This window comes from Chelonoidis abingdonii, chromosome 6 (genome assembly GCF_003597395.2).
Source record: "Chelonoidis abingdonii isolate Lonesome George chromosome 6, CheloAbing_2.0, whole genome shotgun sequence".
Lineage (NCBI taxonomy): Eukaryota > Metazoa > Chordata > Testudines > Testudinidae > Chelonoidis > Chelonoidis abingdonii.
In genome coordinates, this window is record NC_133774.1 from 16064139 (window position 1) to 16090229 (window position 26091).

The 26091-nt window shown below is 42.9% G+C and overlaps 1 protein-coding gene across 5 annotated transcripts in view; it reads right to left on the reverse strand.

Annotated features, from left to right (window-relative positions):
* Positions 1-26091, reverse strand: part of DYM (dymeclin) — a 351012-nt gene that overhangs the window by 229084 nt on the left and 95837 nt on the right. For all 5 annotated transcript variants that reach the window (XM_075066858.1, XM_075066862.1, XM_075066859.1 and 2 more), the window contains one exon: positions 17297-17439. In XM_075066858.1, the coding sequence (XP_074922959.1) occupies positions 17297-17439 (143 nt within the window). The remainder of the gene's footprint in view (positions 1-17296; positions 17440-26091) is intronic.

Below are 26091 nucleotides of genomic sequence, written 5' to 3' on the forward strand. Positions count from 1 at the left end.
AGCCACAAAAACTATAAAAGTTTAGAAAACCAGACCTATGAGGAAAGATTTAAAAAACTGGGTACGTTTAGTCTGGAAAAAAAAGATGACATTTCTCAGATACATTAAGGGTTGTTACAAAGAGGACACTGATCAACTGTTCTCCATGTTTACTGAAGGGGGGACAAGCAGTAGTGGGATTAATCCATAGCAAGGGAGATTTAGGTTAGATATTAGGAAAAACTTTCTAACTATAAGGATAGTTAAACATGAAATAGGCTTCCACGGAAGGTTATGGAATCCCCATCAATGTCCAACTAATCTTAAAAAGCTCCAAATGCCTGTCAGGGATAGTCTAGGCTTACTCAGCCCTACTTCAGTGCAGGGGGCTGGACTTGACATCCTAAAGTCCCTTCCAGCCCTACATTTCTATGATTCTGTGGTTATTCACTGGGAGAATCATCTTAGACTGTAACTGATAGATCTGCAGGCTATATATTTTATTTAGCTCCATTCACCAATTTTTTAAAACTTGTATTGGTAATATTCTTCCCACCTTAAATTGTCTTTTTTCCTTTCCTGTTTTACTGCATATGACAGGGGTGGCCAAAGTTACTGACCCTGTGAGCTTCATGCAACAATCTTCAGAAGTTCAAGAGCTGGGGTACACCTGCTGGGGCTTGGGGCTTCAGCCCTGCAGGGAGTTGGGGTCTCAGGGCTTCAGCACAGTCGGATGTGCCTGCCAGGGCTTGTGGCTTCAGCAGGAGCGGGGCTGAAACACTGAGTAGGCTCACGAGCCAGTCTGGCCACCCCTGACATATGACATCCTAGCAATATCCTTTGGATCAATGGTTTTAAATGTGTTTACAAGAGGAAAAAAAAAATTCTTACCTATAACAACTATTTTTTTCCCAAAGAGACAATTGCCAACCCAAAGGAATCCTTGCTAAACTATCTTGGTTTACTTTACTGGTTCTATTTTTGTTACAGATATGCAGCTTTGCAAATAGTTGTCGTGGATTTTTTTGTTCTGCAGCTATTAGTTTGTAAAGTGTGATGCCAAAAATATTGAGCAGAGCTGCCCCAGGGGAAGAGCAATTCTGATGGCATCTTTTTCCACATATTAATAAACACAGTTTACTAATGTATCTATATTAATATAGTATGCATCCTTGGGGCATTCCATGGCTAGCCACCTAACATTTTGAAAATTGCCTATTTATTGCTACTTTATTTTTCGTATCTCTTACCCAGAGTCTCATAAAAAGCTATGACTAGCATTGAATTTTTCTTCTTACAGCTAGTATAATAATTTACTATGAAAATAACATATTTAATCCATTTTCCTATACCTTGGCTTGATACTGCACTGTTGAAGTGAATGGAAATTTTGCAATTGGCTTCAATGAAAGCAGGATCAGACCGTCTGTTTGGTAACACAATATTTGTCTCATTGGATCCACTTTATTACAATTTCCATTTCAATGTTTGCCATAATTCTTTGTAGGAAATTAACAGCAATTATTGTAAAACTTATTTGAGCCTTCACTGTTAAGTGTTCTTCAGTAGTGCACAGAGACCCATAGTCTTTCACAAAGTGCCATTTAATCACCTAGATATCAAGAGATTCTCAATGCAATAGCCAAACATCATGAAACATGTCTGCAGAGGATGGAACAAAGTTTTCTAATGGCTTGAAAAAAAAATACGTAAAGTTTCAGGGTAAGTCTACACTGCAATTAGACACCTGCAGCTAGTCTATGCCAGCTGTCTTAGGCTTGCAGGGCTCAGGCTAAGGGGCTGTTTAATTTGCAGAGTAGATATTTGGACTCAGGCTGCAGCCCAAGCTCTGGGAGCCTCCCACCCCACAGAGTCCTCGAGCCCGGGCTCCTGCCCGAGCCCGAACATCTACACCTTCATTAAACAGCCCCTTAGCCTAGTCCCGTGAGGCCAAGTTAGCGGGCACGGGCCAGCTATGGGTTTTTAACTGCAGTTAGACAGACCCTCAGCCACCTGGGAGAAATCTGACCTCTATTCCTTTCATTTATATTGGGATCGAGAGAACAACATGAATCCTGAAGCAGACACATCTCTGATATCAAAATCCTGCAGAAACGCAACAACTACTCTCACAGGATAAAACAGATTAACATTTCACAATGTAATAAAGGAGTACACTTTTTTCTCCATTTCTTTAAAAAAATAAGTAATTACATTACTATTAAAAGCTGAACCTCTCATATAAGGAACAACTGCAGACTCCAAGATCACTAATTTTTTAATGCATAAAAATCTGCTAAATCTTAGCAAAAAATCAAATTAAATATCTTAAAACCATGTAGGAAAGGGATGACTTCAAGGCGCAGAATCCTACTGACTGTATTCATGTGGGTATAGTTACAACTGTGTTAGCATTTCCATTATAAACCTCTGCTGGGGGGGAAATTTCAATCTGGAATGAATTCCATAAGCTAAATTATTTGTTTTTTAAATAAATTTGTAAGGAAATTGACTCAGTTACATATAAATGATAAGACAATTGAACAGTGATTTCAGATGCTTTTGGGGCTTTCAGTAGTTCCTAAAACATTCTATCATTAAATTAATTTTTTATATGTGATTAAGTAATGTCCTAGGTATTGGGGTTTGGTATTTTAGTTTAATGAAGAACATTATATCATGCTCCATGCACCAGCAGCTGATCAATTCTAAGCAGAAACTGTTGAAAAATACATTTATAGATGATGATATGGTCTATTTGATCAATAATACTTATACTAAACATTTTCATGATAATTGTCCTGAATAGGCAAAATACCATTTAGAAAATACATGCTGAACATAAATGTATATTCAGATGTTTTGAAAGGCAAACACTCACCAAAATATACATCTGCTCAGGTGTGCAAAGTGGCTGCAGCTGATCAAAGGGATAATTGCAGCAAATGCACCCCCCAGTCTTGATGTGAAGTACACGATGGACTACATGGACATACTCTCCAGGGAAATGGAACATTTCTTTAAATGCACAAATTATGATTTCTGCAATGATGGTAACCTGCTTCCCACTTTTGTCCCATTCTCATCCTCAGTGGCTAAGGGATGTGGTGAAAAGGTGTGGGTTTTGTTGTTGTTTTTTAATTAAATAACATCTGAAATTCATGAAATCATGAACATTCTCCAATGCACATATGAGTAATGTATTGGTGCCTGCTATGGGTTAGTTAGAGACACTACCTCATGACTCCTAACACACAAATTCATATGAAGCTGCATGCATGCATTATTGGACTAAACATATCTTCTTGTGTTTAGCCTATACTTTGCCTCATCTTCCATCTGGTTGAGATGGAACTGAAATGCGAGATTATTGATTCTCTGACAACTGTTGATCACACATTTGTTTTTTTGTAAGTGTTAAATATAATTTATTTTTCATTGCTCCCGGTATGGTAGGCAAATGAGCAATGAAGGAGGCGTGTTCTTATTTCCTCCATTACTAGAAAGTACAGATTGGGAAAAACGTTATCAGGAAATGCCCTTTTGTATCAACCTGCTACAGAAACGCCAACAATAGAGACAACAGAGACTTTTACCCTGGAAAAAGAAGGGTCTTCAACTCGAAGATGCATGCTGATAGCAAAAAAATGGGCTATACCTGGAACCAGCTAGAGCAAATGGCCCAGGATAGAGGACTCTGGAGATCTGTGGTTGGCGGCCCATACCCCGATTGGGGTGACGGGCATGAGTGAGTGATTGATTCAACTTTTTCCATGAGAAAACTAACATTTTTGGCAAAAACTGATTGGAGCAGATTCCTCTGCAACAGAGTTAAAAGCTCTACCCCACACACTTCACAAGGTGATCCCATTGAATGTCACTGGGACGCGGCACGGGCACACGGGTCTGTCTATGTGCATCACATTACAGGATCATGACCTACTTTGTTTAGATCCCTTAACCCCACATTGTTATCTGAGCAGTATGCCTAGAGGGGTATATATGGCACATCTCATACAAGAATGGTTGGTTCTACTGCTCATTAACTACAGTGGGGCCTACCCACTTTAAGATCAGAACTGTATATGCTTCAACAGAATTTTCACATGGCTGCTTTACCAGTGTAGACAAGGACCTTTTACAAGAAGAACTATGATCTGAAACTCCCCCACAGTATACTGAGGAGAGAACAGCTAACATGGTTTTCAGTAAATGATTCCTTTCTCAAGTTGATCAATGTGCCAATCCATCTCACAATTTCCATCCCAGTTTCCCAAAGCAATTCATTCAGGGAGATTTGTCTAAATCACTGGTGCCCTGTGAGTTGGATAGTAGGAGGAAGACTACTTTAGTCTGCATCCACACTGGCACTAAGTTGATTCAGACTGTTCCAGTTATGCTTTAAGTGGTCATCACACCTGCTGAAAAGTAGTCTGCTCTACCCACTTACTAGACAATTGTAAACTGAGGATTTTTGAGTGTTTAAACAGTTTATTATATTCATCACAATGCTTTAACCAGTTTAAATTTTTCTAGTGCAAACCAGACCTTATATGCTGGTGATATACTCCATTATGGCAAGGACCAGACCTAAATAAGTAGTTCCAGAGACTTGACAGTTTCAATATACCTCCTCCACACCACAACTTCAGCAAGAAGTGCTTATGTTGTGGAGAGAGGGGCTGAACAGGAAGAGGAGGGATGATATTTTTCCCTGCTTGCTCATTCCACAACTCTCTCAAGAAGATGAAAAAGCAAGATTCCTGAGCTGCCTGCTCCCTAATCCTCCAGAGGGGAGAAAGAGAAATATTTTTTAAGATTTTCCCCAGTTTTCTTGGGCCACTATACTAAATGTGAACATCCATCCGGATACTTCACTCTTGAGGGCTCTCCTAGGAGTTTTCAGAGACCAGCCAATAGAGAGAAGGGAGGTCCTGTAGTAGTAAGAGCAAGATTGGATCTACACTGCCTTCTGAATAGGCCTTCAGATTTCATCACCATCCCCACAGTGCTCTTACCAAGAAGGGTGTGGGGGATGTTCATGCAGGAGGCGGCAACATAGTGGGCATTTTCCAAGGTCACTCTCCATTCTTTTAAGTTTTACTTTATGCCACTTATGAGGTGCAAAGTGAATTAAATGGATTGGAGAATCTGGTCTTCTATATTATAAATAAAATATGGCTTCAAAATGAATGCCAGCTGCAGCTGATTTGAGTAGTTCTATTGCCATATACAAGCTGTCAGCAGAGCCTGAGTGAATTACAAACCTACATATACTCCAAGGACACATATTAGGCCTTATGTAACGTATAACAGCAGCTGTTTAATCAAAAAAAATAATAGTAGTTTATGTTCCTGTCTGAAATAAATGGACTTACATTGAACTGATTAAGTGTTTTGTGTTATAGTTGTTAAGATTCAAAATAAGTTATTCCAATAAATGAGATTAGTATGTTATTTTGTGAACTAATATGCACTCAGATTGGAAAGTGAAAGTTATTTTACTACATTGAAGTTGAGATCTTATTACCATGTGCACGTTCACCGATTACAAATTTTCATTATGCTGAACAAATAGCTTCAAAACACTAATGAAACCAGGAAAGATGTAAGCACATTAAGCTATTGTAACAAACAAGATTTTAAGATTATTATGGAAGTGTCAGGAGCAACTGTAGAGTTAAGATTGTATTGAACTTTTCACTTGATGCAGGATTCAAATCCCGTTTTTTCCCCACAGTTCGTTCATTGAATTTAGTCTCCAAATTTGCCACACACATTGTTCAGAGGAAAAGTGGCAACATCTCAGCTGTGTTGCTGTTAGAGGCGGGACAAAAAGGCAAGTTTGTGTAATAGGCAGAGTTTGGATCTCTGCCATATAAAGGTATCTTCTCTGTCTTCTCTTATGGTTTACCAGATGGAAACCCTGCTCACTAAACTGTAGCGAGTCCATCAGACCAGTGGTGCCACTGATGAACCCTATCAGGTCCTTGAAAATTTGGGGGAAAGAGGGCTATACATGGGGTGAAGAAAGAAATGCAGGATCTGGGGACTAGCTAGCTGTATAAAGACACATGCTTAAGTGCTTTGCTGGATCAGGGTACTCAGCACCTTGCAGGATAATCAAGCCTTAAATAACGAGCCTGTAGTAAAGAATGACCTGACAGACTGCAGCTGAGCTACAGAGAAGTAGGGAACGGAGCTAGGAAGCATGGCTCTTTGCCATTCAGCCTGCCTCCCTCAGACCACCGCCTCAGTTCCATGCTTCTCCATCTGTTCCACTTTATAGAACTGGGAAATGAGGCAGGCTGGCTGGAAGGAACAGAGAGAGAGAGAGAGAGAGAAAGAAAAAGGTTCATATATACTTCCTTCCAGCCTCTTCCATCTATCCAACCATTCTCCTTGCCACATTCCTCTTTAAATTTATACTTCTTTAAAATTAAATACCTCTGATTAGATGTTGGTAACTACCAGGTAAAATTATAGTGCAACTATAATACTTCAGAAACAGATTTCACTTTTTAGCGCCTCAGGCCTGTTACCACTAAAACTGATGGCTAAACTCCTCTTGACTTCAGTGGGAGCAGGACTGGGCCCTTATAGAAAACATTTGAAGTTATAAAACATTTAAACATAATTGCAAATAAGCATTTTAAAAGTCGGCATGGTTAATTAAGCAATAGTTTAAAACAAGACTATCACCTTAAAAGGTGAAAAACAGTTTAAAACCATTACAGCTGTACATCTTGGTTTTGTTAACTCCAGCTTTAAAGGTTCGGACTATACCACTGGGAAGGCTTTGGCAGGGCATCTCTACCGTTATATCAGCAAAATACTTCTAGTGTGGACACAGCTTATATCTGTAAAACTGCACTTTTGCTAGCATAGCCCAAGCTTCTTTCCCTTTTCTCCTTCCCATCAAAATATGTTATACAGAGCTGTGTCAGTCACAAATAACCCCTCAGCACACCCCTGACTGGCACAGTTATGCCACCAAAAGTTTGTAGCATAGACATGGCCGTATGTCATTTCCAAATCCACAAGGGAGTCAAATTACTGGAAGGTGAAAACAAATTCCTGTTGGGATACTAGTTAAACTTCCCTATAACTCAAAAATATATTTTTAAAGTAGAAATCCATTCTTTTCAACAAGACGTCTGTTCCTAGGTGCCACATTCTTTTACTGTTAATAGTGTTTTTCTTTCCCCCAAATGAGTCATTCTGGAAAATGCCACTCACTTGAACTTGAGAGGAAACTGACAAGGTAACCCAACTGTCATGAAAAATAATGATCGTTGCTATATATTATAACTACCACACACCAACCATCCCCCAGCTGCAGCCACCGAAAAAAAAAATCCCAAACCTACTCATCAATAATCACTGGTTTCAGCAGGAGGACATAAAATAAATCTGCAATAGTTAAATAGTTAGTTTTACCACTACACTGTTATTTTGCTAAGCACAGGATCACTATTTTGGCCTTCTAATTTGGCAGGGAAACTCTTTCACAGAAATAAGGAAAAAAATGTTTTCGATGGCTTGTTCAAAAGGAAAAATAGTCATTTATCAGAGGTTATGTAAAAATCTCATACTTGTGTTGAAAATTCCAGTTTGGCAGAACACATTTAATTAGAGCTGGCTCTTTTAAAACATTAAATACAAAATAAATATGTTTGCTATGATCATGTGAAGGGTTTATCCTAATCCAACCAAGCCAGGAATTTTCAGAATCAAAGCCCTCATAAAAATCTTAGCTCACCCTTTACTGGAGCTACATGTTGGAGGAGTAATGAAGAAAGTGCACAATGGATAGGAAACACGGCTGCTATCTCTAGGACCAACAGCACAGATTAAGGATATAATGAAGGCTTCCACATTCAATGTGTTATTTTCCAGTATTTTAGAACTTTTTTACTCTCCCACAAAAAACTTTATTCACTAGGAACTAACATTGCTGAAGAGAAGAACAAACATTTTAGTTCATACAGACCATATTGCAACTGGTCCATATTGCAAATATGCACAGACATCCATGCAAGACATGCACAAAAGACAGCGCTCTGTATACCTAGCAGGTATGAAGGTGGTGCTACTTTTTGTATATATGTCCCTGTCTTCCATGTCTTCTGTCATTAGGTGCCGGCTGAGGTCACGTCTACACTACAAGGTTATGTTGACGCAAGATACATTGGCATGAAGCCAATAGCAAATTAGCCACTGGGCCAATCCTTCTCCTGCGCCTTGCTTCTCTCCACCATTTTACATCTCCAGGCTATCTCCAACGTTCATCCTCCAGGCCCTATGCTCACAGTCCGGTGCAGCACAGGCTTGCAGAATCTCATTCAACATGTCATCCTGAGTCCTCTTCTTTCTCCTCCTCACCTGGTTCAGACATCCCATGGGAATGGATGGGGAGACACTGAATACCACAATAGCAGCAGCTGCAGATAACACACACTGAAGTGCCCTTGCCAGTCTATTCAGTATGGAAAGCTAAACTTAAGGTGCAGAACTAACTCCCCTTGCTCCCCTAAAGTTTTAAGCACTACATTCTCACCTCTGCTTGGGATTGCTGGTGCACAGCGCCTGTCACAGCACCGACCATGCTGAATATGGTTTGCTGGGGGTTAGGGACATAAGGAGGGTGCCAGTAATACATTTTAACATTTTTAGAAGGTCTCTTTCTACAAGTCTATAATATATAACTAAACTATTGTTGTAGGTAAAATAAATAAGGTTTTAAGAATGTTTAAGAAGTTTCATTTAAAATTAAATTAAAATGCAGAGTCCCCCGGACTGGTGACCTGGACCTGGGCAGTGTAAGTGCCACTGAAAATCAGCTCACGTGCCGCCTTCGGCACACGTGCCATAGGTTGCTTACCCCTGGTATACATGAAGACTCGGCATACCACTGCTGAAAGGTTTCCAACCCATCACAGATCAAGACGTCATTGTGTTAAGTGCTATACAAACACAGAACAAAAAAAATAATGCCTGCCCCCACAAGCATAACATATAAGACAACGGACCACAAATGGACAGACAGACAGACGGCGTAGCACAAGGAAACAATGAGACAGTATTGGTAAGTACTATAGGCAGTGATCTCGGCATACCAGCAGCCTAACCACTGCCAAGATTTTTGCACACGTCATGGAAAAGGGGAATTTTAAGGAGGATAATCAATCAGTTTTGTGAATGTTTACATGGAGCTTTTCCCAAGTGTGAAGGGCAGCATGGGAGAAAGCACAAAAGTACTTGTTAGAAAATTTAACAACTAGACGATGGAGGCTGATCCTTTTAGCAGCTTTCTGTATGGATATGACATACTGTTTACTTCAGACCATTTACTTCAGCTAGCTTCAGACCACTTCTCCAGTTTGTCCAAATCATTTTGAATTTTAATTCTATCCTCCAAAGAACTTGCAACCCTTCCCAGCTTGGTATCGTCCATAAACTTTATAATTGTACTCTCTATGCCATTATCTAAATCATTGATGAAGATATTGAACAGAACCGTACCCAGAACTGATCCCTGCAGGACCCCAATCGTTATGTCCTTCCAGCATGACTGTGAACCACTGATAACCACTTTCTGGGAATGGTTTTCCAAACAGTTTTGCACCCACCTTATAGTAGCTCCATCTAGGTTGCATCTCCCTCATTTGTTTATGAGAAGGTCATGCGAAACAGTATCAAAAGTTTGACTAAAGTCAAGATATACCACATCTACCACTTCCCCCACATTCATGAGGCTTGTTACCCCATGAAAGGAAGCTATCAGGTTGGTTTGACATGATCTGTTCCGGAAAAATCCATGCTGTTACTTATTACCTAATTATCTTCTAGACGTTTGCAAACTGATTGCTTAATTATTTGCTCCATTATCTTTCCAAGTACAAAAGTTAAGATGACTGGTCTGTAATTCCCCGGGTTGTCCTTATTTCCCTTTTTATGGATTGGCACTATATTTGCCCTTTTCCAGTCTTTTGGAATCTCTCCTATCTTCCAAGACTTTTCAAAGATAAATCACTAATGACTCAGATATCTCCTCGGTCAGCTCCTTGAGTATTCTAAGATGCATTTAATCACGCCCTGGTGACTTGAAGACATCTAATTTGTCTAAGTAATTTTTAACTTGTTCTTTCCCCATTTTAGCCTCTTCTGATCCTACCTCATTTTCACTGGTGTTCACTATGGTAGACCTCCAATCACCACCAACCTTCTTGGTGAAACAGAAACAAAGGTCATTAAGCACCTCTGCCATTTCCATATTTTCTGTTGTTTCCCCCTTCTCCCCCTTCACTGAGTAATGGGCCTACCCTGTCCAGGGTCTTCCTCTTGCTTCTAATGTATTTGTAAAATGTTTTCTTGTTATCCTTTATGTCTCTAGCTAGTTTGATCTCTTTTTAATACCAGGTACTCAGGTTTCACCATTTTAGTATTTAAACTTACAGCATATGTATGCAAGTACTTACAAAATGTCACTTTTTAGCTGTCTGCCATTAAGTAATGTAATTGAATGGGATTCTTTTTCATTTGACTGTTTCCCTTCAGTTCCTACTTGTGCTTTATCAACTTCTATACTCTCCTCCTTACTCAGATATGGAGAATCCCCATTAATAGATCTTTCTTTAAAGGATGTCTCTGCCAGTATTCCTCCAGCTCTTAATTTAAAAACTCTTCTACAACCTTTTTAATTTTACATGCCAGCAAACTTCTGCTTACATTTTCAAAATCGTTATTTATTGTGCCCTGCCAATGTATTTGATGCTGTATAAAACAGAGGAGCACACAGGGCTTAACTTAGAAGTGTCAGGAACTGATCAATACATAATTTACACGAACACTACATTGCCTTTTATTTTCACTTATGATCCATACCCCAAAGAAATTTAATATTCTAAAATGACAAAGAATACAATTCAGGCACACAAAGCACTAGCTGACTCACGTATGAATACAACAAGATACTCCGGGGGGAATTCTGCACTATTGCGCATGCGCATAATTAATGAGCCCCACAGATTTCTACCCACGAAAGCTCATGCTCCAAAACGTCTGTTAGTCTATAAGGTGCCACAGGATCCTCTGCTGCTTTTACAGATTTCTAACTTTTTGCACAGAAAAAAGCTTCTGCCAAAATGTTGCTGCAATTCTGCCTTTTGCCCACAAGAGGGGGCTATGATGCAAGAATGGTAGCAGCTTCCAGAAGAAAATAACTTCTGTATGGAATCATAGAATATCAGGGTTGGAAGGGACCTCAGGAGGTCACCTAGTCCAAGCCCCTGCTCAAAGCAGGACCAATCCCCAACTAAATCATCTTCCACCTTTTGCCCACCAGAGGGTGCTGTGGTGATAGAACAAAGCCGCAGCTCCCCTCCAGCGAGGGAAGAGAGAGAGCTACCTTCTTCACAGGGGGCCAGGTCAGGATTCAGGGGCTATGGGGAGACAGACAGTGTGGGACTGCTGGGGGGTCAGCCAGGGGCTCATAAGGGCTAGTTGGAGAGGACAGACTAGGGCAGGGGCTGAATGGGAGTGGAGGCACAGGGCCACAGGTGGGAGGGAGGTACAGAGACACATGGGAACGGGGGGGAAGGGTACAGGGACACAGGGTGGTGGCACAGAGACACACTGGGATGGGGGAAGGGGTACAGGGGAGTGGCTGGATAGGGGCACAGAGGCATGAGGACAGGAGGAAGGGGTACAGGTACACAGGGAGGATCGGTGGGGGCACAGAGACATCGGGATGGGGTACGCGGAGACACAGGAACAGGGGAATGCCTGAGTGAGGGCACAGAGACACAATGGGATGGGGGAGGGGGGACAGGGAGACATAGGGACAGGGTAGTGGCTGGTTGAGGGGAGAGACACACATGGGACACAGGCAGATGTACCTGAATGAATGGGAGAGGCTAGGGATCAGCCAGGGTCTGCATGGGGGAAGCTCCATAACAATCCCTCCCCACCACCCCCAAAAAACTGTTCCATACTTTTCCCACCCATACCCAACAACCCTCCAAGTTCACACCCAGATTCCTTCCCAGCAATTTACTTCCCTCTTCCTCAGCAAATCTGTTACCCCCGATCCCCCAAGCCTTTGCACTGTTTCTGGGGGTGCGGGAAATCTGTTTTGTAGGTTACATAAATTATTACTCAGAGTTCTGTATTAATATACCTAGAACGGAATCTATTTGTCAAAAAACATTTCCTGAATCTTTTTTGTTACCTGTACTGTTACAGACATATTTGCTGACAGGTATTTTGAAAAAAATGGACAAAATAATTGAAACTGGTGTGATTATATTGTGTTACTTTGACAAATAAAATATGCAGAATTTTGCAGAATTTTAAAATATTGTGTGCAGAATTTTTAATCTTTTGTTGCAGAATTTTTATTCTTTTGGCGCAGAATTGCACCACAAGTAAACTAGAGCAACACTTTATAAGAAAAAGGACAAGACATCTTTTTTTTTCTGAGGTGGATCTTCAATGGTTTCATGGAAAACAGCATTTTAAGAAAATTTTAAATGAAGACTGATTCATCATGAGATACAACAATGGCAATGAAAGCAGAAGCATGAAAATTAGTGTGGGAGGACACCAAGGGAGCTGTTAGAAATTTTGTTTAGGAAAAGTGAAGGGGGAGAGAGGCATAGGAGGAGATGAGAACAGAGCACATGAGTGCGGCACTTCAGAGATGAGGACAAAAAATTTGAATTTGATAAGGAAATATAGTAAAAAGGGATTCACACAGAGGCACCATGTCATTAGAGCTGCGTGTGAAAAAGAATCTGTAACAGTGGCAATTTGAATAGATTGGAACAGCGCAAGCAGATTGCCGTATTCTCTATATCACTGATTTGAGGTACGCAAATATTGTAATTTGTGATGCTTAACTTTCCTGTATTCCCACAATCCCATCCATCGCACACAGGCCCAGTCTACACAAGTGCTGTATTTGCTTACTCCTGAGGGAATTTTGCACCAATAAATAAAAAACTCTGCACCCAAAAAAAAAAAAAAAAGTCTCTGCACAATATTTTAAAATTCTGCAAAATTCTGCATATTTTATTTGTCAATACATAAATGCGGAGGCTCCACCATGGCAGTGGCGAGCACAGGCCGCTGGCGGTACAGAGATGGGAGATCACTCTGCAGGGCCCCCACCCATCCCAGGATACAGACTCTGCAGTGAGGCTGCATCTGACTCTTGATAGTGCACTGCCCCAGAAACAGCCAGGCGCTCCAGGACAACAAACGAGAGGGACAGTCTCCCATGCATGCCCAGCCTTAGATCCCAATCCAGGTGTGGGGCAAGTAGGCTTAGCCCAGTAGGATCAAAGTCTAGAGGAGTTTCGTGTAGGGTGAGAGGGTTCATTGTGGGGCAATCTGGGTGCAGGCAGCTTGGTGAGGGGTCTGAATGGGTGTGAGATCTGGATGAAGATTCCAGGTGCAGGGGAGTCCAGGTGATTGGGGGTTGGGACTTTAGGAGGGGGGGGAGGGGAATAGGGCTCAGCAATGGTGAGTCCGGGTGCTGGGCAATGTTCCCTCTAATTTTTTCCACCCATGGGCAGAATGAATTTTGTTATGTGCACCAATATCAAGGTCATGTGTAGATGTGCGCCACCGGTAGAAACAAAAAAAAACGTAATATATAGATATAATATATATACACAATATATATTTTTTAAAGTTACCATAGGGATAATTACTCCAGATAACACAGGTTGGGAATTTTAGAACTCAGTACTCAAAGAATTAAATTTAAGCATGAGAGAGAAATAAATTATGAAATGCAGAGACCAGTCAAAATACTAAAATAACAGCACCTTGAAAGAATAAAATTACAGAGAACATATGTGCATTGCAGGAAGTATCAAGTAACAACAAAACCAAGAACACACATATGCACTGGGAGGTAAGTGTGAAAGAGACAGAGTGTGTGCATGTGTGTGTATGTGCGTGTGTGTGAAAGACGCGCTGTCTGCTGGGGAAGTGTACGAGAGACCGTGCAGAGAGGCACTCACCAGTGGAGGCTCTTACAGACTGCAGCAGCCTCATCTAATTCCCAAGCCATGTCTCCCTTCTCACATCAAATAAGAACATAAGAACGGCTGTACGAGGTCAGACCAAAGGTCCATCTAGCCAAGTATCCTGTCTACTGACAGTGGCCAATGCCAGGTGCCCCAGAGGGAGTGGACCTAACAGGTAATGATCAGGTGACCTCTCTCCTGCCGTCCAACTCCACCCACTGACAAACAGAGACTAGGGACACCATTCCTTACCCATCCTGGCTAATAGCCATTAATGGACTTAACCACCATGAATTTATCCAGTTCTCTTTTAAATGCTGTTATAGTCCTAGCCTTCACAACCTCCTCAGGCAAGGAGTTCCACAAGTTGACTGTGCACTGCATAAAGAATAACTTCCTTGTATTTGTTTTAAACCTGCTGCCTATTAAACTTCCTTGTATTTGTTTTAAACCTGCTCTGTGAAGATGGGGAACATGAGGTGAGGCGGGGGGAGAGGACATCCTGACATCAGCAACCCTTCCCCCTGCCCCTGTCTGCACAGCAAGTAAGAGGATCCCAGGAGCAGCTAGCCAGGGGCTCCAAAGCAGAGGGCAGGAGCAGCGCGGCAGCAGGGCAGAGGTGGAAGGGCCACCTGAACACGTCACTGCTGTGCATGGTTCAACTAATCCAGTGTGTGGCACTTAATTGACTTTTGCATGGGGACGCAGCTTAGAGGGAACACTGATGCTGGGAGAGGGGGCCTTGGTGGGGTGGGGTCCAGGTGCAGCTGGTTGCGGCTCAGTGTGGGAGGGAGGTGAAGGCTCGTTGGGGTAGCCCAGTTGCAGGGTGCAAATTCAAGGGGGGACCTGGGGGCAGGTGATCTGGGTGCAGGGGGAGGGGCTCACAGGGAGTCCAGATGCAGTAGAGGCAGAGTGGAGGTGCAGGGCGTGAGGCTCAGGGGTGGGGGGGTCTAGGTATGGAGGGTTAGGTAATTTATCCATGGTAGCTGATGTCCCTTTGAAGTGGGCAGATATTGGAGAATGACTGAAAAGCCTGGGACTATGGAGGAAGACATGGAGAGAAACAAAAAGTTTGGGAGGAACAGCAGGAATCAAGTAAAGGTGGTTTTCCATGTTGTAAACAAGATCACAAACCACACAGAAACTCACTTTTTAAACAATTTTAAAGTAGTTATCACTATATCCTTCTAAGACTGAAATAAGAGGAAGAAGAGTGGATTAGTGGGTAGAACAGAGGCTGGGTGTCAGGACCGTCAGAATAACATTAATTTTATGACCAATATATGTATACATAAATGTTCTGTTATTTAAAAAAGAAGTGTCAAATTATATTGCAAGGGAAACAACTGCTTTATGACAGATTTTGGGCACAATTCAAACACAATCAGTGTCTACATATTTCCCTATTAGAAAACTTAAACAGAATTTGAAATTAGAAAAGAAATATGGGCTAACATAAAAAGATGTGTGTGACTATATCTCTTTATGTGTAAATAGCACTATGCACTGTGTTATAAAGACATGCGCTTTTACTGCCTCCATGAGGAGATCCAGATACACCGTCCCAGTTGGACTGTAAAGTATTTCCTGGCAAACCACTCAGGGTCTGAACTTTAATACTCCTTAGAGAAGCAGTCACTGAATGGATTGCACAAAAGAATAAAATAGGAAGTCTACATTCCAGTAGCAACACACTTGCACAGAGTAGTCATTTAACTGGTCAGATTAAAAAGAAAAAAAAGGAATGTACAATGTTTATTTAACATAGTAGATATATTCTTTTCTTCCTACTATGTAGCACTACTCATCTCAAAGGACTTTGCATACTATACACTGAACACACACATACAGAAATACAAGCCCCCCTTGGGGGTTGACGAAGGCAACAAGCCAGAACTTCGCACAAAAGTAAGACAGATGAAAACTGTTATCAAAGACAGTAGAAAAAAAACCCTACTCTTAGGAAGATGACATAGGACCTTTAGTATCGTCTCAGCAGACAGTACCTCTGTTTTTAAGCAGAAGACCAAACTACAACAAGCTACATGGTACTCAGTTTATATACCGTGCCTGTGATGAAAGTAACTAACCAACCTTCTAGAATCCGTACATCCTGGAGCATAAGTCTGGTCCACACTTCAAACTTAGGTTAACATAGCTCCACAGTCCTGAGTGCAATAGCTATGTTGAACTAATCATCAGCGTAGATTCGACTAGGTCGAGGGAAGAATGCTACTGTTGCTCAGGGAAAAACTTGTTACAGTGATGAAAAAACCTTTAAAATCGCTGTATTCTAGGTTTACAGTATGGGTTACAGTGCCACATAGTGCCCACAGTGGAGGCACAGATAAAGTGTTGCAAAACTGACGAGGCCACTATCTCTCCAGCTCCATCAAGCAAGTACAACAAATAGATAATTATGTAAGTTTGTTGCTTCCTATTCAACCAAAAAAAATGTATAATCCTAGATTAAAACAATCAGAGGTGTTAAAGGGTCAACCAGTTTATGGTCACCATTTTATATATCTTGCAATGCGTAATTTGGCAGAAGTACAGACATAATTATTCTAATTAAATTTTTCTTCAATACACTTCTAAACAAGAGGAAAATGAAAATTAAATGCATGTGACAACCCTTCTACTACGTGCAATGATGCAGTTAAGACTTATCTGCAATCGTTGCAGAGACAAGATTACTTCAAACTATAGCAGACATCAGAAAAGGATGGCTTACAAGAATCATTCATATCATGTCTTGGGAGTAGCTTTCCCTTGTTATTACACTTAATATATTTAATGTAATTTTTCCTGTAGTACAGTAATTTAAGAGAAAACAGTAACTGCCATAACTCTTAGAGCCTTACATCTTCAGAGTGGTTTCTCAATATTCACTACTTAAACAAAGCCAAAGAGGTAGAAATTATGGCAGATTATTATTATTTAAGTGCTATGGTGATGGAGTCTATAGAAATATTCAAGATTGATAATGACTTGAATACTTGAGAGTGGCAGAGATTCTGAAATATTTCTAATTTTGCCCAGTTCTGGCTCCACCTTCCAGATCTGTCCTCAAACCTGTTAAAACCTGCAAAAAAAGTCCTCCTCTCTGCTGCTGGGCCCTGCTCCTGCTCACTCCTACCTGCTACTGGCTAAGTCCCCACAATCACAGGTCCAGATATTATTGCTGCAAAAGGAAATGAATTGCATGTATAAAAAAAAAAAACTTATTACACAAACTAGAGATTTGAATAGCTGTTTAGAGGAAAGGTAAGACTTACTTGCCACCCCTGATGCAAAACCATAAAGCAATCCTCCTCCATCTGTCTGCTGCTGGAAGACATGAGAACCTGGGGGAGGGCTTCTCTCTTGTCTAATGAAGTTATATAATAATGTTTTCACAAGCCTGCTGGTGTATGGGAGACTGAAAAGAAAAAAATCTAATATTTATCTAAGTACATGAAGTAATTACATTGGTAACTGCACTAGAACTTAAAAGAGAGATTAATATAAATATATTTGCACAAGAAGGCAGGTATTAAGCATGTGAATAAAAACTCAGAACTGCAATATTTAGCACCTCTATAGTGCATTCTATCCAAGCAACTTAGAGTCTCTACTGACATTACCTAATCCACAGAGGCTTTATTCCGTAAACATCCCTGTTTTACAGAGGGGGAAGCCGAGGCACAATGAAATTAAGTATCTTGCCTAAGGTTAAATAAGACATAAGTATGTTTAATATAATTTTTCCTGTACTATAGTGACTTAAGAGAAAAAAATAAATGTCATAGAATTCTTAGAACCTTGCATCTTCAGAATGGTTTCCCAATATTCACTACTTAAACATAAAGCCAAGGAAGTAGAAATTATGGCAGATTATTATTATTTAAGTGCTAGGGCAATGGGTTCTACAGAAATATTTGAGATTGATAAAGACTGGAATAGAGTGGCAGAGACAGCCAGGAATAGATCCCAGGTATCTCCGCTCACCGGCTAGTGCTTCATCCATAAGACCATCATTCTTCTCTTTAATAAGGAAACGTAGTGAGGTATGCAACTTGACAAAGTTATAGGTTTGATGCCTCCTTTTGTTCTCCAGAATGTAAATGATAGCCAAGGTTGCAGACACTTGTTTAAAGAGTCTCTCCTGATGCTGGTCACTTTCTCCATCTTAAGGACATTAACACATATTAGAGTGGACTGATTTAAACCAAAGCAATTTAAATCACTGATTTTAATCAACAAGCAAGAAACCATGATTTAAGTAATTGATTTTAATTGTGTTTTGCATTTCTACATTTTAGTTATTTTCCCAAAGACAGGTTGAATCTCACTGGTTGATAACCATTAAAATGTTTGATTTGCAACTACATAGAACCTTTACACTAAATTTAGTGTTGTTTCTTGCTAACCAGGAGCATACACTGTATACTCATTTATTCAAGCAATTATATAGCTTAACTTTTTACTAGTTGACTAATATTTTACTTGTGATATGAGTCAAGCTCTATTTGGATGGAAAATCAAATCAATTTGAAAATACACAAAAAAACATTTTTTTATTAAATAAAACTGCCTTAAATGTGCTGAATACATATGAAAAACGTTTATGAAAACATATTTTTCATCTAAAATTCATTTTTGTAACCCAAGGAAGTATTCGTAGTTAGTGAACTGAACTGTTTGTTTCTGATCACCACATCCTTAAAGATTACAGAATTAGTGACACTCATCCTCTCACATTAATTTTTATCCATAGATTGGAAGAGGAAAAAAGCTCTCCTGCTTTCTCAACTCCCATTTGGTTTATTAACTTTGAATAAACTAGTTCAATAACCTGAAATGAATAAAATATTCTCTATGCAGCTGCAGATGAGGTTACTGCTTTAAAAAGCTGATTTAGCACCTTAGCAAACTCCGGTTGCCCATGCTTAGTGTGATACAGCATGGCCAGAGGGCAGCATAAGAGTGTTAGCAGGGGGCCTTATTCCCTGCCAAGGGAGGAAGGTTTGCTTTAGATTAACTAGAACAGCTGTGGCCAATTAGCACCTGACTCCAGTTAGAGCACCTGACTCCAGTCATCGGGATATAAACCCCTGCTTCAGTCAGACAGGGGGTGCTAGTTGAAGGAGAAAGTTGGATTGGAGCAGAGTGCAGATTGCAGAACGAGAAGAGTTTGTCCAGAGAGAAATAGAAGGTTGGAGGAGTGCTGCGGTGGATTGGGAAGCCCAACAGAACCCTAGGTAAGGGGCACCAGGCTTGCATAGAAGAGAGGCGAGAGAAGCCCTTCACAAGCTGACGGGTATGAAGAGGAAGTAACCCAGGGGAAGAAACCGCTAGTCAAGTGGGTCACCACAACCCCAGGGCCCCTGGGTTGGGACCTGGAGTAGAGGGCGGGCCCAGGTCCCTCCCGCTCCACTCCCCTCCTCCAAGGACACTAGGGAGTGATTAAGAACTGGTTCAGAGGCAAGCAATATCGCCCTGAACCTACCCCAGAGAAGAGAAAGCGCGAGACCCAGAGAACAATACCAGCAATTTGCCACATAAACGTTGTGTCAGAGTGGGATCTGCGCGCTGGGGACATAGTCCAGGGAGACATAACCCTCCCACCCTTAAGATGGACGACGTGTCAAGGCCCTTATACATGCCACCGCCGGCCCAGCAGGAGGCTACCAGGGTCCAGGCAACCGCCCAACAAGAGGCGACTAGATTGCAGCAAGAGACTAATCAGCTGCTGACTGAGTCAGGCTGCTCAGACCGAGCCCTGCTGAGAGACCTAAAGCCAGATGAAGACCTTATGGAACAGAATCACCACGGGGAAGGGACCCGGACCATACGGGGCTAGCCATTACTTACAAAAAATGACCAGGGAGGATGATGTGGAAGCATACCTCCTGGCTTTTGAGAGAACAGCCCTGCGGGAGGCCTGGCCCGAGAACAATGGTCTGGTATCCTTGCCCCATTCCTATGTGGGGAAGCCCAGAAGGTCTATTACGATATGTCTGCAGAACGCTGCAGCAAACTATTCCAGCTAAAAGGCAGAGATCCTGGCCAGGTTCGGAGTGACAACGGCACTACAAGCCAGAGGTTCCATGAATGGCGATATATGGAGGACAAGACACCCCGAACGCAGTTGTTTGACTTGATCCACCTGACCCGGAATGGCTGCGCCTGAAGCCCATAGCTCTGAGGAGATGATGGAGGTACTAATATTGGACCGGTGTAATGCGGGGGTTACCACCAGGACTCAGGACTTGGGTGGGTCAGAATGACCCCTCTACCTATGATGAGTTGGTCTCCCTCGTGGAAAGACAACTGGCAGCCCGCGAACTGTTCAGACTCCAAGCGGGGAGACACGGCAACCCAGGAAGACAACCCAAACCCAAGGCCCCGGACTGTCGAGAACTCTAGAAAAACTATAACCGGGAGGAACGACAGTGAGGAATGGCTCGAGGCCAGAAAGGACTGGGGTTTGGAAGAGTGGTGGGGGCCGGCCAACTAGCCCCAGGCAGGGGTGATAACCGGAATGAGGGACGGTGTTATGAATGTGGGGAATTGGGGCATATAGCAGCCCAATGTCCCAACAAGGAGGTGCCTATGCAGTGTAATCTGGGGAGTTATGGGGAGCAATGTGGCCTGATCAACCTGGTACGGGGTTACATTGACTCACATGGATTTACCAGACCAGTAAAAATGAATGGTATAAAAACCATGCATTAATAGATTCGGGGAGTGCTGTCACGTTGGTCTCGGGAAAGTTGGTGGGAACAGACCAACTAACTCGGGCCAAAAGCACAGGGTAACATGCGTACATGGCACCGTGAATTTTTTACCCTACAATTCCAGTACGGATTGAAATCCAGGGGAATACCACCCAGAGTTTCTGCAGGAGTAGTCCCAAGCTCCCTTATCCTGTTTTGATTGGGAGAGACTTCCCTGGGTTTGAGAACTTACTGACCCGATAGAGGCAGGAGAGGGTAGCAACCCCCAGGTTGAGACAGAGGCAACTAAAGATAGCCTCGCCCCAATGTTTGCTGAATTTGCTCCAGAATTGTTCTCATCCCTGAAAACCCCGCAGGGCTAGGCGAGAACGAAGGGCGGCTAAAAAGTTAGGGACCAGGATTCTGGCAGCTAATCAAAAGACTTCCCTTGTGGGTAGGCGAACCCGCCCAGGAGACAAGGAGAAGGTTCGGGTCACGGAGGACTCAGAGGAGGTTCCTGGCCCAAGTGGGAGCACCCCAGGGGAAGAGTTGAAATAGGCCCCCTGGAATTAGGTCAGTTCAGCACTGCACGTGAGACCTTTGGGCAGGACCAGGCCGAAGATCCATTATATGCAAACGTGAGGGAGGAGGTAGTGGAAGTAAATGGAGTGCCTGTAGAAGGAAAAGTCAAAGGCCCAAGGCCAATATTACTGCTCAAACGTGATCTGTTGTACAGAATAGAGCAAATACGAGGGAAAGAAGTAGAGCAACTCCTAGTCCCACGGAAACACATAAGGGCCGTACTAGAGTTAGCTCACAGTCATTTATTTGGGGGACATCTAGGGGTAGACAAGACGCTGGATAGAATACTAAGAAGGTTTTATTGGCCAGGAATAACGAGCAGAAGTCCAGCGTTATTGTGCCTCCTGCCCTGAATGCCAGCTGCATAGCCCCGACCTCACTTGCGGGCCCCACTAGTACCTTTACCTATTATTGATGTCCCGTTCGAGAGGATAGCTATGGACATAGTGGGCCCACTAGAAAAGTCGGCACGGGGCCACCGAAACGTACTAGTCATCCTTGACTATGCCACACGATATCCAGAGGCCATCCCTTTAAGAAACCCCACGTCTAAGGCAATAGCTAAAGAACTACTACAGGTTTTCGCCAGAGTGGGCATCCCTAAGAGATCCTGACAGACCAGGGAACCCCGTTTACGTCAAAACTAATGAAAGACTTATGTGCCCTGCTCCGTATACAAGCCATTCGGACTCCGTCTACCATCCACAAACAGACGGACTAGTCGAAAGATTCAATCGAACCCTCAAAAGTATGATCCGGAAGGTGGTAGCACAGGATGGAAAGGACTGGGACACTCTTTTGCCGTATCTAATGTTCGCTATACGGGAAGTTCCCCAGGCGTCCACGGGTTTTTCTCCCTTTGAACTCTTATATGGACGCCACCCACGCGGGATATTGGATATCGCCAAGGAGGATTGGGAGGAACAACCCAACCCAGGAAAGAGATATTATTGAGCATGTGACACAGATGCGGAGCGGATAACTCGAGTAACCCCGATAGTACGGGAGCATTTAGAAAAAGCACAAGAGGCACAGCGGACATACTACAACCGTCGGGCGAAAATGCGAAGATTTCAGCCGGGGGAACGGGTGATGGTGTTAGTGCCGACCACAGAAAGCAAACTCCTAGCCAGTTGGCACGGACCATATGAGATAGTGGAAGCCATTGGAGAAGTGAATTTATAAGGTTAGACAACCAGACCGCCGGAAGCCAGAGCAAATATACCACATCAACTTACTGAAGCCCTGGCATGACAGAGAGACGTGTCTGGTCACTCGAGGAGCTCTACCTCAGGCAGACGGCCGCAGGAGCAGGTAAAGATATCTCCTGACTTAACCCCAGAACAACGGATGGAAGTCATTGAAATGATCCACCGGAACCAGGACGTATTTTGTTACCCAACCAGGTCGAACGGCACTAGTCCAACATCATATTGTCACCAGCCCCGGAGTAAGGGTGACGATAAGACCATATCGAATACCAAGCTAAAAGGGAAGAAATTAGGATGGAAGTGCGAAAGATGCTGGAACTCGGGGTCATTGAAGAATCCCACAGCCAGTGGTCCAGTCCGATCGTACTAGTCCCCAAGCCTGATGGCACCCTGAGGTTTTGTAACGACTTCCGGAAATTAAATGAAGTATCCCACTTCGATGCCTACCCGATACCACGCATTGACGAGCTGGTTGATCAGTTAGGCAAGGCCAAATACCTAACCACCCTAGATCTGACCAAGGATATTGGCAAATACCCCTGGCCAGGATGCCAGGGAAAAGACTGCTTTTCTACACCCGATGGCCTGTTCCAGTACACTGTCCTCCCTTTCGGACTCCATGGGGCCCCTGCCACATTCCAAAGACTGATGGATAAGTTATTACGACCCCATGCCAACCTATGCGCCGCCTATCTAGACGACATAGTTATACATAGCCTGATTGGGAGACACACCTGGACAAGTGGAAGCAGTGCTGGACGCTTTGCGAAAGGCTGGTCTCCGCTAATCCTCTGAAATGCGTGATAGGACTAGCTGAGGCCAATACCTCGGGCATGTCGTAGGGAGAGGGTGGTGAAGCCCAATGGAACAAGGTGGAGGCAATACAAGATTGCCTCGACCGATCCGCAAGAAGCAGGTCAGAGCATTTTTGGGTATAGTTGGATACTATCGGAGATTCATCCTTCATTTTGCCACAAGAGGGGGCCATTGACGGATCTGATAAAAGCTCGGGGCCCGAGATAGTGAAGTGGACAGATGCGGCGGAAGCAGCATTTGCAGATTTGCGGACAGCCCTATGCTGCCATCCGGTACTCATGGCCCCAGACTTCGAGAAGGAATTCATCCTGCAGACAGACGCCTCGGAGGTGGGACTCAGGTGCCGTCCTTCCCAGATGGTAGGGGAGGAGGAGCACCCCATCTTGTACCTCAGCCGGAAGCTCCTCCCCAGGGAACAAAATACGCTGTTGTTGAAAAGGAATGTCTGGCGATAAAATGGCTATGGAGACTCTCCGCTACTATCTCCTGGGGCGGCGGTTTACCCTTGTGACTGATCACGCCTCGCTCCAGTGGATGCATAGGAACAAGGAAAGGAACGCCAGAGTGACGCGGTGGTTCCTCTCTTTGCAACCTTTCCATTTTCGGGTCCAGCATAGGGCTGGAAGCCAACACGGCAACGCTGATGGCCTCTCACGCCAACACTGCCTCTCGTCCCGAGTAGCCCAACCCCTTGGTGTTGAGCAGGGGGGTGGATATGTGATACAGCATGGCCAGAGGGCAGCATAAGAGTGTTAGCAGGGGCCTTATTCCCTGCCAAGGGAGGAAGGTTTGCTTTAGATTAACTAGAACAGCTGTGGCCAATTAGAGCACCTGACTCCAGTTAGAGCACCTGACTCCAGTTAGAGCACCTGACTCCAGTCATGGGATATAAACCCCTGCTTCAGTCAGACAGGGGGTGCTAGTTGAAGGAGAAAGGTTGGATTGGAGCAGAGTGCAGATTGCAGAAGAGAAGAGTTTGTCCAGAGAGAAATAGAAGGTTTGGAGGAGTGCTGCGGTGGACTGGGAAGCCCAACAGAAACCCTAGGTAAGGGCACCAGGCTTGCATAGAAGAGAGGCGAGAAGCCCTTCACAAGCTGACGGGTATGAGAGGGAAGTAACCAGGGAAGAAACCGCTAGTCAAGTGGGTCACCACAACCCCAGGGCCCCTGGGTTGGGACCTGGAGTAGAGGGCGGCCCAGTCCCTCCCTCTCCACTCCCCTCCTCCCAGGACACTAGGGGAGTGATTAAGAACTGGTTCAGAGGCAAGCAATATCGCCCTGAACCTACCCCAGAGAAGAAAGTGCGAGACCCAGAGAACAATACCGGCAATTTGCCACATTAGGCAGTGATTTCCATCAGTTCAGTGGTTTGACTCTCTTGGAAACTTCGCAGCCAATATGTACTGCCTCGTTTTTTGTATTTAATTTCAATGATTGTAATAGATTATAAATTTAGGTCTTAACATATGTTGTCAGTTTCAAATTTAATTTTAAAAGATCTATTTTTAATTAATAAATCTCTAATTTAAATTTTAAAAAATCGGGGAAGGGGATTAAAAAAATTCATTTATTTTTATCCATCCTGACACTTATGTTGATTTGCCCATTGCTGTACATGTGCGCCAAGCATTCCATCAGCTATATAAAAAGGAGCAAGCAGCAACAGCAGGTCTACAGGAGAATTACTGTCTACAGCAGGGGTCGGCAACCTTCCAGAAGTGCTGTGCCGAGTCTTCATTTATTCACTCTAATTTAAGGTTTCGCGTGCCGGTAATACATTTTAACATTTTAGAAGGTCTCTTTCTGTAAGTCCATAATATATAACTAAACTATTGTTGTAAATAAAGTTTTAAAATGTTTAAGAAGCTTCATTTAAAATTAAATTAAAATGCAGAGCCCCCTGGACCAGTGGCCAGGACCCAGGCAGTGTGAGTGTCGCTGAAAATCAGCTCGCATGCCGCCTTTGGCACGCGTGCTGTAGGTTACCTACCCCTGGTCTACAGCTAATATTGCCAGTGTTTATTTTTTGTTTCTCTTACAGTTTAAAGCTAGAGCATGAATAGCACTCAGGAATGTAGGATTTTTTAAATATTCTTTCACTTTTAATAATCTATGATGTTATCAGTAATCTAGTGATCCTGCAACAAGCAGCTCTGCACAAGTAGACTCCTGCAGAGCACCACTGACTTCAGCAGAGCACTGTATGGAATCACTTGCAGGACTGGGGCCTACAAACTTATGTTTGTTTTCGGTACGATTTTTAAACTGATAGTGTCCCTTCAATTTGCTCCATCATATTTTGCCCCCCAAGAAGAACATTTTTATTCAGTGAAAGGAAATATACAGTACTTATTCCATTATTCCTCTGCATCTTGGCTACACAAAACGGGTAGACTGTATTTTCTCCAACATTTATAGTTAGTTATGAAACTAGCTGGGACCAGTTTACATTGATTACTGAAACACATGACCTCACCTCAGTGACTCTTAGCGGTAGAGAAGAGAGTTGTTGGAACTAAATGAATTAAAGCAAGGGAAACCACCATAATATGTTTAAAAACAATTCAGAATTAATTACCTAAATTCTCCAAAGCCAATGAGACTAGTAATGTAAGTAAAGTTAAGTACACGATTCAGTGTTTAGAAGATCAGGGCCTACGAAGCCTCTGTCTTTCACTTCCCCATCTATACAAATAGGGTTCATACTTCCTTATCTAACAGGGAATAATTTCAGGAGCATTTCTGAGGCACTCAGGTACTAGAG